This window comes from Euleptes europaea, chromosome 6, assembly GCF_029931775.1.
Source record: "Euleptes europaea isolate rEulEur1 chromosome 6, rEulEur1.hap1, whole genome shotgun sequence".
Taxonomy (NCBI): domain Eukaryota; kingdom Metazoa; phylum Chordata; class Lepidosauria; order Squamata; family Sphaerodactylidae; genus Euleptes; species Euleptes europaea.
This window is the reverse complement of record NC_079317.1, coordinates 71,401,452-71,414,106: the sequence shown is the minus strand read 5'-3', so window position 1 is coordinate 71,414,106 and position 12,655 is coordinate 71,401,452. Positions and strand designations below refer to the sequence as shown.

The 12,655-nt window shown below is 41.2% G+C and overlaps 1 protein-coding gene across 1 annotated transcript in view; it reads right to left on the bottom strand.

The window, feature by feature from the left end:
* Positions 1 to 2,350: 2,350 nt before the first annotated feature.
* ZDHHC13 (zinc finger DHHC-type palmitoyltransferase 13) overlaps positions 2,351 to 12,655 on the bottom strand; it is a 30,569-nt gene continuing 20,264 nt past the window's right edge. Inside the window, exons 12-17 of the mRNA XM_056852208.1 lie at positions 9,898 to 9,960; positions 7,707 to 7,800; positions 7,006 to 7,089; positions 6,157 to 6,314; positions 3,843 to 3,940; positions 2,351 to 2,489 (exon numbers count right to left, since the gene is read on the bottom strand). Coding sequence (XP_056708186.1) covers positions 2,351 to 2,489; positions 3,843 to 3,940; positions 6,157 to 6,314; positions 7,006 to 7,089; positions 7,707 to 7,800; positions 9,898 to 9,960 — 636 coding nt within the window. The remainder of the gene's footprint in view (positions 2,490 to 3,842; positions 3,941 to 6,156; positions 6,315 to 7,005; positions 7,090 to 7,706; positions 7,801 to 9,897; positions 9,961 to 12,655) is intronic.

The window sequence follows — 12,655 nt, the reverse complement described above, 5'->3', positions numbered from 1 at the left end:
AACTGTAATGTCAAAATAGTTTGTGATAATCACAAAAGACGTTTTTCCTATCATCACAAGCAAGTCCACTTACGAGACTACTGACAAGTTCCCTGTGATCCTGTCATTCCCATCCTATCTCCAAGCAGGTGATATTAACTCAAGGGCACTGCTGAATACCTACTACTTCCAAATTTGCGGTTGGATATTTTTTCTTAAACTAATTATGGATGTTGAGGAAAGTATTATACTCTTTGATTACGACTTATTCTTTTTCAGGTTCTTCTGATAGTGAACTCTGACATGGTTCACAATCCTGACTCTGAACTCTACCTTCTTGCTTTTTAAAACAGTAAATGGTTACTAGATGGACAGTAATTGTCATTTTTAGCCTCTATTCCATCACCTTCTGTGAAAGAAAAATATTTCTTCTAGCAGGGATGGACTGGTAGAAATAAAAAGCGAAAGCAACATTATTTCAAGTCATGATGCTGTCTTAATGTTGCTATCAGGCTAGGTGTAATGCAATAAAAATTAAATGAATATACTGTGTAATAGGCTAAATAAATCCAATCCTACACAGGACATAACTGCAGAAATTTTATGTTTACCTTATTTTACACTCACCCAAGCATATACCATATTTTGTGCCCCTTCCGTTTACTAATTTTTATCTTCTACTCTTCAATATGACCTTTGCTTTGTTCTCCTCTGGCACTAAATTCACAGCAGGGTGCCCTAGAACTCTTGTAGTATGTCAAGTCCACTGTAAAATGTGCCTATCAGGTTACAGCTGCATGCCTTGCTCTCTCTCTCTACCTCACACTGCTTCTTAACTTATTCGTTTTAAGCAGATTACTAAAATATATTAAAAAAAACTAGACCACATTTGAATGGCTGCGAATATCGATCACAAGGGCATAAAAATTTTCAACTGAAAGAGTGATAGGTCTATTGTAATCTTCTAGTAGAGGTAATGTCTCTGCATGATCTATATTTTGGAACAAAGGAAAAATTAAAAGATTTCTAGCCTCAGTAAAATAGTTGCATACAAAGGTCACGTGATACAGAGTGCCTACACTACCTGCACCGCAATCACATACTTTATCAGAGTATGGTATCTTAAGGTACCTCCCTTGCAAAACTCTAGCTGGTAAGGCATTTAGACATGCTAACATAAAGGCACACTTATACTGAGGAGCAGCCAAATAAGAACAATAGTCGGGGAGCTGGCCAGATGGAAGAATACTGACAAATTGGGTAGAACAAATATATCATGCTCTACAGATTGTACTGTTGTAATCGTACCTAAATAAATGTTTCTTAATCATGCTCATAGCTTTCTGTCTGGTGACTGATTGAAGGGAATCCAAAGAAAGATTGAGGAGCTGCAGTCGTTGCTCTACATGTTTATCCCAATGGAAGAACAGTGTTGCTTGCTTGTAACTGTTGTTCATTGAGTGGTCCTCCTTGCAGGCACACATGGGAACTGCGCATGCACACGGCTGGCCTGCGGATGCGCAGTTCCCATGTGGGACTGCAAGGAGGCCACGAAGATGAAACATAAGAATTCTCCTTGATCAATCTGAGGTAGCCCTCTTGGGTGTTGCAGTGTATCATTTAAACTTTAACTTGTAGGGTTACAGTCTTTTCCGTTTTAAGGCATAGGACTTTTTACAACCACAAGCTGAGTTCTGAAAATGAGTGCATTCTGAGAACCCATTTTCCTCCACATGTTTCTAAATGCACAAGCAGAATTGAGAGAATTGAGAGTCATTATTAGGGCCCTAGCCACAGTTATTTAGTTAACTGATTCAAAAATGTAATATCCCCTGAAAGTAACTATACTTGTAAATACCAAAAGAACAACAACCCAGTTCTAATTTAATAAATGTGCACATGAATATGTTAAATCTAAACAGCCTTTATATACAGATTTATACATCAGAGAGACAGAGAAGTAATTACAAGTTACAAATCAGTTTTCATATACTAAAATATTTGGAAATTTCCAAACATCCTTTATTTCCCTTAACTATCAAGTGCAATTTTAAGAGTTGGACACATATAAACAACAATGCATAGGATTTCTGAGCTGCTTTATAAAAACACATCCCATTAACAATTTGAAATTTTTCACAGTTGTGTTTCCTTCCAAATGAAACCGTTTGAAAATTTCATATGCAAACCACTGCCATCATCGTGTTACCAGTTTGCAGCAATTTATGCATGCAAACTTCAACCCCCCCCCACACTCAAATATAGCAATAATGCAATAAAGGCTATCTCAGAACAAACCATACAATCTGCCAAATTCAACTATTTGTTCGAGCTTCTAGCTGAAGCCAAAAGGGTTTGGTACCGGTCTTCTTCACACAGGATGAATATTTTTATCTTTCACTGAATGAACTGTTAGCGTATACTGCTTTGTCCAGTCGACTATGTTGGGCTTCAACATCCCAAAGCATCTGCACTGAAAGAAATCTGCTAGGTTCTGCAGGCACCCATGACTAGGAAGGGGAGAAGAAAAGAGAGAGGTGGTAAAAATAGAAGTGTCTTAGCTCAGTTATCAGCAAAATAATCTCTCTGAAACACAGGGCTGGTCATCACCGATGGTGACTGTCCTCATGTTCCCCTTGGGAGGGTGCCGGGTCCACTGCCCTGGCTCATGGCTGCACAGAGGCACTGTTTGTAAGAACCGATATGTCCACATTGATGCAGCTGGCATGACCATGCGTACCTCCCACATGAAGAATTAGCTCTTTAAAAACAACACTTCAGTACACGATTACGCAAGTGTTAACCAGACCATAGGAAATACGCTATCAACACAAAGTCAGCTATACGTGAGAAACTCTTAGAACTTAGAAAAACCATTAAAAGTAGAAAAAAGGGTCCTCCATCTATTGGAACAGTTATTTTGCAACAGTTACACATTATATCCATTGTGGGTGGTACAAGCTTAGGGTCTCCTCCTGTTGACAAGTCCCCTTACTGCTGGTGAAGGTGTCCAGTTCAAGATTTAGCTGTGGCCAGGGCACATCTTTCAATTGGTCACTGGGAAGCAAGAGCATAACTAGGTGACTGGAAGGCTCTCCTCTCAAGACACTACTGTAAATTGACACAGATCTTAAGATCTGGACCAGTATCACTTTTAAAGTTTAGATGAACGTCCTGGCATGGCTTGGGACTGAAGCTAACATGAAAATGACACTCACCTAGCCCCTCAAAAACAATACCTGTGTTTGACACTTCGTAGGAACCCCTTCTGTGATACAGTTTTAACATGACAGGATATGGGCCTGCTTTTAATGAGCACTGCCACTTTTGTGCAGGGACAGTTGAGGGGTTATGAAATCCCAAAGGACATTCTGCACAAGATAGCACCACAAGCACTTAGACAATTTCCAAAATAAAAGAAAGGGGGAATTAAAGTAACTTCAGGACTTGCAATTAGTTGGGCCAGGGTTTTAGTTACATTCCAGGCTGCAATAGAAAGGTAGCGCATAAATATTTTAAACCAACACAAGATAGTTCAGGTGGAATTAAAAACTTCAGTCAGGTGCGGATTCTTTCCCCCTCTCTGAATCTCTGCCAGAACCAAAGCAAGGTGCAGCATACACGTGATGGTGTTTCACTAGAGTGAAACAACAGAGCTTCCTCTCTTTCCCCATACATAATGTATCGTAAGGGAAATATGTACACTCTAGCCATCCCGCTGTCACTGATCACTTTTGAAAAAGCTGTGTGAAGATAGTTCAGTATTTGGCAATGCCGACTGCATATGGGCATGCAGCATAGGACATAACAGACGCTGAAATATGAATTTTGAAAAAGAATGCTTCTCTCCTAAAGCCACTTACTTATATGGAGTTTTCCTGAGTGAAACAGGATGCTTTGATCGCTTGCTCTGCCTCCAGAGGGTAATCCTTTCATGTGAGGTCAATCCAAGGAATACAACCTTAGAAGAATAAAAAGGGGAAAGAGACATTTGAAGGCCAATTCAATAACTGCGTTGAAAGAAATGTGCCACCTGAAAAGTCATATGTACCCAAATCAATTCCCCCCACCTTGCATTTTAAACCAGCCATAAATACAACAATTTTTGATGCTGTTAAATGGGTGACTAGTACAATGAAAGAGAGGCAACACTAACAATGAAGCTTGAGCTCTCTGTCACGATCGACCAATCACATTTTAATCTTGCTACCTCCAAGTAGCTCAGGGCAACTCTTTCCTCCTCCATTCTATCAAAACAACCCTGTGGGGTAGATTAGATTGAGAGAGAATAGTCTATTCTTTACTCACAAAAGTAAAAGGGAAACTGGTCTGCAGAACTTGGTCAATCATTAATAATCAAGTCAGAGATGCAATCCTGGAATCAACCTCACTTATTAGTCTCCCCCTAATGTACTACCAGAGAGTCTGTGCAATACAGTTAAAGTTGTTAAACCTGACCAAGGTACGTAATAGCAGGGACCTTTCACAGCACCATCATGTTAGTGGACAGAGGACATCAAACCAAGGACCCGATCAAACACTGAGTTAATTCCCTAAGCAGGCTTTTTGAAGTTTTCCTGTTCTGTTCGACTTTTATATTGTATACAATTATACAACCCCCCCCACATACCTACACATAATTGACACAATTATTACAGATTACGTAACTACACAATCAACATCAAGTAACTCATATCTCAGATCAAACCCAAAGAAGTCTCATAGACATGAATCACTAAAAACAACCAAAAGAAGACTAAATATATTCCAAATCTTCTCGCTTAACTTCATCTATTAGATTACTTTAGTTCCAGAACTGTACAAAGGAGACCATATTTTCTTCAGAGCAAGATTTCCTCTACCACATATTTATAAGTTGTCAGGTTGATCATCAGCATCCCAGGTCAACATTTTTATCCCTGGTCTCCCAGGCTCCTTCCACACACGCTAATGATATTCTGGCAGCAATAATTAAGCATTCGCTTCCAACTGCTTTACCTGTATCTCTTCACAGAACATGGAGAGAGAATTCACACATACCTATTCTACTTTACTACAATACATGATGGGTCCTAATGTACTACTTCATGGCAGTATGGATGGCTGCTGCTGGATTTCAGCAGCTGAGATCTAACTCCAACCTTGGACCAAATATGTTTCTTGTTTTTTGTACACCCCCCTTGATCGGGCCCAGCAAATGAAGATGAGCAAGCTAGAACGGAAGGCTGTAAATGCTACTGTTACATTCTTAAATCCAACTAAACCTTTGACTGAATGACATTCAGCAAGGCATCAAGGACCAAAGTAGATTATCAAAATTTTCAGTATTTGCTTCACGAGTGGAAAGCCCCACAAAAGTAGCTATTTATGTAGCCAAACTACCTCTCTCCACATATAATAGTCCTTTTATAAAAGGCTTAATGTTCCCAAGTCAGCTAACTCCAGAGGTCACAGAAGGTTTAGCATAGAATAATAACGAGCATCTGAGCTACAGGACAGTTTTCAGTTCCGCACTCATCACAACAGTGGGCAGGATAAATTATTCATCCCATACATTTAGATACTGACATCTGTTCTATTTTTCTCCCATGTCTTCCCACCAGAACCCTAATGCTTTCTCAACAACAACCATTTGCTCTACATCAGAATTACACTGACAACCCAGCCTTAAGGGACCGGTTATTTGCAAGAGCTCAGACAAAGGTTTGTAGTGCTTCAACACAAGCAATATCCTAAATTTTGAAATGGTGCTATTAAAAAGTAAACATGTGGGGGATAAGCCTTAAGGTAGCTAAGCACCTCCCCCCACTTCCTGAGCTGAACAAACTGTTGGACAAGTGTGTTGCACAGAGACATTAGTGTAAGGACCCACTCATTACTGGCTGTAGCTCTACTGGTATTAGACATGCTGCTGCCAAGACCACACTGCCAAATGCTCTGAGTTCCTATAGGGAAGCCACAACGTTTTCAAACCTCAAATATCATCTAAATAATCGATGGGTTTGTAGAGATTCTCCTCAGCAGTACATACTGATTCAAAGCATGGAATAGGTATGTATGAGACTTTGGTTCGATTCCGAAACGGTAAATCTGGGCAACACAAAAGTAGGTGGCTGAAAAGTGATCAAGAAATGCAATGCTTTCAAGCAATATACATTAAATAAGTCAAAACAATACCTGATAAAGCTGAAGGGCTAGTAGCAGTGAAGCCCACGAAGTATGAAAGGATACAAGTGTGAAAATATATGACACCCATGGAGAACAAGACACTATTTGTGTGAAGGAAATCCAAGCTCCGTCTTTCTGGTATGTTACTGTGCAGTGTTCTGACCAGTCTGAGAGAAGGAATTATTATTATTATTATTATTTGATTATTACAATATCTGTTCCATCATGTGAGAGGAGACACACAAATAAGTATTTTTAGCTTTGGTTTTGATTTGTCATGCTCATCAGGTCAATTCATAATTTGATTTTTTCACTTTGATTGTATGCATTTGTGGTATTATTCTCACCCTCCAAATTACAAATCAACAAAACCTACATGTACTCTCTCATACAATTCCTAGGGATAATTACCTGAAAAACATGAATTACAACTTTGAAATGACCAAGTCTGTCTAATATTGTATTGGCAATGACATTCATTCATTGTTATTAATTTTATGAAACCCCAAATCTTTACAAGTGTAAACATTTCTGCAAGAAAGCAAAGCACTAGAAATTTTTTCACCCAGTATCTCTGTTTGCAAAAGCTGGCCCTAGTCATTCTTCCACTGCCTCTTACGTGACGACACTTTTTGCACCAGTAACAATACAATTCCCATGCAGAAGTGTGGAAATGATTATTTCACTTCTGCTGTGATTATTCATAACCCAAGCCTATGTCCTCAACTTTCTGTCATTTACACTGCAGCATGATACTGTATCACAGTCTGGATTAAATGCTAAACCAAGAATGCTAAGGATCAACAGAAAGAAGTTTCTAGCAAACTACGTGGAGAAGTAAGAGTCAGGCATACATACATAAAACTGTTCCATATAAAGCCCAGATATTCACCATTGTCAGGAAAAGGAGAAACAGGACAAAATAACAATGGTTGCCAACACCTAGAGTTAAAAAAGGTGAAATGGTTACATCCCATTCACAAAATATTCCCAATACACCCTAGCAGTATTACCTGAATTCAAATTACGGTAACACTGCTGCAGTCAAAAATCATCATGGACCAGCATAACTTGGGTATCTGAAAACCATATTCTTCAATAAAACATGCACTGATATAAAAAGTCTTAAATATCTTAAACCAAGATCTTTAAAAATATCCAAACTGTGCAGTCTTCTCATGAAGCTATTGTACTCTTAGGCCATTTAAGCACAGGAGGTTTTCCCTTGGATTTGCTGCTCCCTAGATGCACATTTTCCCCATCTGAATTCTCAAAACTCTGCATGGGGGCTTATTGTTGAGTTCTGAGAATTCTGATGGGGAAAATGTGCATCTAGAGAGTGGCATATCCAAGGCAAAACCTCCCATGCATAAATGGCCTTACATTGTGGAATGTAGAGCTCATCAGGATCCAATCCTCTGTGCAGCTGGTCAGCAACCCTTCATGCCGCACTTCACCACTAGAGGCTGGTTAATTAAGGACCTCTCTGTCCTCAGAAGCATTCTCAGCACCAAAACACAAAACAACCCAGAGTTCCTGTTGTGTTCAGATAAACTCACCTATACATTGCCCAATCCAGATACAATGTTGGTCGTATCTAGCGACACACGATTCGCAGCTGTGGCAATGCATGGATCTCAGAGGTTTTTTCACCTGATCAAGGATGCCAGAAAAACAATTAAAACATAGTCCCATTCAAAATGTACATAGTATCTGTTGCTTAAATTTATCGATTGGGTCCCCGTTATAAACTGAATTTGCAACTTATAGACCAAACACAACATCCACCACTGTTGGGGTTGCCAACCTCCAGGTACTAACTGAGTAGCTCCTATTATAACAACCCATCTCCAGTCGATACAGATCAGTTCACCTGGAGAAAATGGCCGCTTTGGTAATTAGAATCTATGGCATGCAAGTCCCTCCCCTCCCCAAACCCCACCCTCCTCTGCCCCAAAAATCTCCAGGTATTTCCCAACCCGGAGCTGGCAACCCTAACCACTACGAACCACCATCCCATCTTCAGTCAGCCAAGATCAATGGCACAATAAGTTGGATTTGGCAGGAACGCTCGTGGAAACAGCTGGCAGAGCAGATCTTTACCCTCCTTCCTCTAACAGTCTGAAGTTTTCCCCCAAAATCCTCTCTGAGGATCTGGAGAGCCACATAAAGAAAATGTAAGGGGGAAATCACCTCCTCGCCTATACAATGCTCAACAAGTGCAACTCAACTTATATGCTATTGAAGCCCCTTTTGACAAAATAAATAAGATGTTTGGTTGGCCAAGCAGCAAGCTAACTGGAAGCCATGTCACACTGCTGCGCAACCTCTGCCTGTGGAAAAGACCCCGCTTTTTGTTCATTCTCAAACGTGTCACTCTTGAGCAAGGTGACGGAATGAGTGGTGGCTGGAGAACTCCAAGGACTCCTGTACAAAGCAGATTGTCTGGATCCTTGCCCATCTTTTTTCAGACTTGGTTATTGTACTCAAATGACCTTGGAGGCCCTGGAGGATGACCTGTGTTGAAAGATGTATGGAGGGAGGGGACCTTGTTGATTCTCCTAAAGTTCTTGGTGGCTTTTTGACACTATTCATCATGGTATCCTTCTGGACTGCCTTTCAGAGAAAAGACAGGGAAGCACCATTTTTGGTGGTTTTGCCCCTACCTGGAAGATAGGTTTCAGAAGGTGGTGCAGGAGGACTGCCGCTCAGGCCCTTGGCCTCTGGAGTCCCACAAGGTTTCACCTGCCCCCCCCCCCCCATGCTTTTTAACATCTACAAGAAGCCACCAGGAGAGATTATCTGGAGATTCGGGGTAAGTTGTCACCAATATGCAGACGATACTCAGCTCTGGAAATGATGAATCACAGTTTCGGGATGGATGAGGGCTAATAAACTGATTGCTGACAAAAAGAGGTGCTATTGGTAGGCAAAGGATAGGCACAGGAATTGAGGTGTCTCTTGTTCTGTATGAAGGAGCAGTCCTAAAAGAGCAGATTCATAGCTTCTGGGTACTGCTGGACCCAAGCCTCTTGTTGGAAAAGCAGTTGGCCAGGAGCACCTTTCACCAGCTGTGGCCCAGCATTATCTTAAGGACTGCCCATACCCATATGATCCTACCTAACTACTACAATCATCTTCAGGGGCCCTGCTTCAGGGGGCCCTGCCATCTGAGGCTAGATGGGTGGCAACCTGAGAAAGGGCCTTCTCAGTCTTGGCACCAAAACTATGGAGTTCCTTCCCCAGGGAGAGTCATCTGTCCTTCTTGATCATTGTCTTCTGCTAGCAGGTAAAGAATTATTGCTTTTAACAGTTACACACACACACACACACACACACACTTTGGGGGCCCTAAATTGGGTGGAAAGGCAGCATAAAATTGTTTTAAATAAATAAATAAATAAATAAGTCTCATAAATCCTCTAAGAAACACTGACTTTAAGTAAACAGAACTGCCCATCTGTAATAGTTCTCTATGCAATCACACATTCTGTCCACTTTCCCTGCTGTCATAGAATGACCAGGTCTTCAGTTTTAGTTGCAGTGGCAGTCAGGAAGTAACAGAACAGGAAAGCCTCTCATCAGCCTGTATGTGGCACATGTTGCTGAGAAGCTGGTCAGCCAGCAACACAGTGGGGTATCAAGAGTATCTGCCCAACCTCTAGGAAGCTCCTGTATTCTGGCCTGCACATAATGCATGTGAAAATGAACAATGAAATAAATATAACGAAACAGTACAGCCTGACTTACAAGACAGGATGTGCAAAATGTTCTGAAATCCAAGGAGCCAGATTCTGCAAGGGTAATAATGTTCTGAAAGACATAAAATGTTTTGCAATCATCGTTACATTTCATAGCTACAGGAGTGCCAAAAACGGTAACTTTTTGTAGGCTGAGGATTCTTGGCATCAACATAACATCATGTGCTCACTTGTTATCTTTCCTTTGAATGAAAACAGTGATGAATGAGATGGGGTAGGTTTAAAAAAAAATACTTTTTTAATTTTTCAAACGAATAAAAAATACAAACATGCAAACATACACATCAAATTCTGACATTATAATGGAACTTACTTTATAACTTCTATTCTATTATGCCTTCTTTGAATATTATATTTGCATATATTAAATTCTTAAATTCTATTATTTTTATTAGTTGACACCTATATACTCAAAAATACTTTCCATTTTTCGTAAAAATCAGATGTTGATCTATTATTCACTAAAGGCTTAGCCATAGATGCATATTCTGCTACTTTATTTGTCCATTCAGTTTTCTGCTTTTCACTTTCTGACACCCCTCTTGCCGTTGTCACCATATACTTAAACAATTCATTATATATTTTTGGCATATTATCTGGCAAAATATTTAACAACATACTTCTTGGATCTATCAGAAACTTACCGTATATACTCGGGTATAAGCCGACCTGAGTATAAGCCGACCCCCCAAATTTGAGGCCAGAAAAGGGAATTTCTTATTGACCCGCGTATAAGCCGAGGGTCAATAAGAAATTCCCTTTACCGGCAATGCTGCGCTCTAAAATGGCGGCCGCCATTTTAGAGCGCAGGGCCCCTGCCCCAGGTCGCCCTCCCGCCGGCCTCCCAGGCCCTCCCGCCCCACCCCACCCCACCCCCAGTGCCATTCAAGGGGGGGAGGGGGAAGAGCCCCTGAACCCCCTACTTACCGGGAGACACGGCGAATCGGCGGCGTGGCCTTCCTGGGCCGGCAGGAGGCCTTTCCAGGCCCCTGCCGGCCGGAGGAAGGCGCTTGGGCGCGTGGGTGGCGGCGGCGCAGCCGGCAGGGGCCTCCTGCCGGCCCAGGAAGGTCCCTGCCGGCAGAAGAAAGGCGCCCAGGCGCCTGGGCGGCGGCGGAGCAGCTGGCAGAGACCTCCTGCCGGCCCCTCCAGGACCCTGCCAGCAGGAGAAAGGCTCCCTGCTGCCTGGGCGGCGGCGGAGCAGCCAGCAGGAACCTCCTGCCGGCCCCTCCAGGCCCCTGCCGGCAGGAGAAAGGCTCCCGGGCGAGGCTGCGAGCGGTAAGTTCCTCCCTCCTCCCCCCTCCCCTCTCCTACCGTATTGACCCGTGTATAAGCCGAGTTCGGCTTTTTCAGCCCTTTTTTTGGGCTGAAAAACTCGGCTTATACACGAGTATATACGGTACTTTTCAATATTCTTTGCATTTCATCATGTATTATTTTCCAATATTTTCTTGCTTTTTTTACAAGACCACCACATATGGAAAAATGTTGCATCTATGCTTCAGCATTTCCAACATTTTCCATTTTCCATCAAATCCTTTACTGGCCTTTGCAATATCTTTAGGGGTTATATACCATCTAAAGTACACTTTATAGCAGCTTTCTCTCAGCATTTGACATGCTGTAAACATAATTTGTTTTGACCATATATTCTCCCACTGAGTCACATCCATGACTGCTCCTAAATTTTTCCATCCATTTTATCATACAGTTCTCTACTTGTTCTGTTTCAGTTTCATACTGTAGCAACAGTTTATACATTTTCCCTAACAAGTGTCCTGAATCTCCTGTTCAAAATGTGTCTTTTCTCTCAAAAGTCCACCTTCCTTTTTCAACTATTCTTTCATTATTGAGAATATTTGATGATCTTACCCCCCTTATCCATCAAATTCTCAAAAGTTACATTATCTGTTTCTCTTTGTGTAGCATTATCACAATATGCCTCCACTGGCAATATCAATAGCGACGGGGTGGCGTTTTCACCAGTTTCACAATATTCTAATCTAAATAGGTCACATCTTATTGCATTTGATTACTATAAGAATATACAAAATAGTCCTACGCCCAGGACAATAGCTGCATATTGGCCCCAGGCAGAGCAGGCATCATGAGATCTACGATTAAGCCACCTTCGATTAGTAAGGATGTGCTTCAAAGCATGTCTTTATTCCTCTTGCTCTTAAGCTTTTCACACCTTTCCTCTCTTTGTTCTCAAATTTATCATAGTGCCTGAGGAACTTCCCGTTCCTATATTGTTTTATCTGATACCTTCTTTAGATTGTAACTCTGCGGGCGATGAGTTAGCTATTTACTGGACTGTGGCTTTTCTTTTCATATATGCAAGACACAGACAACTTGCAAACAAAAGTGACATCCTATGAGAGGCAATAAGAAGCTTGGGGAATGCGAAACCAAATTGCCATATCAAAAACAGATGTGTATTATAAACTGCAAATTGAAAACACCACCTGATCCCACAGTATGAAAAAACATAACAAGCATGCAGTTATGAATAATATTCAACGTATCAATAATGGGTATATAAATACACAGAAAAATGGACAGTATATGTAAATATATGATACACCAAAAAAGTAGATAAAACTACTTGCCAGCCAAACTCCACTTTGAGTGAATCTTCATCATATCATTTCTGTATTGTCCTGTTTATTCAGATCGTTATAATTTCAAACAGACACCAGTTCACCAGCTGATGTCATTTTGCATCTTATACAGCAGGGGTGAGAGAC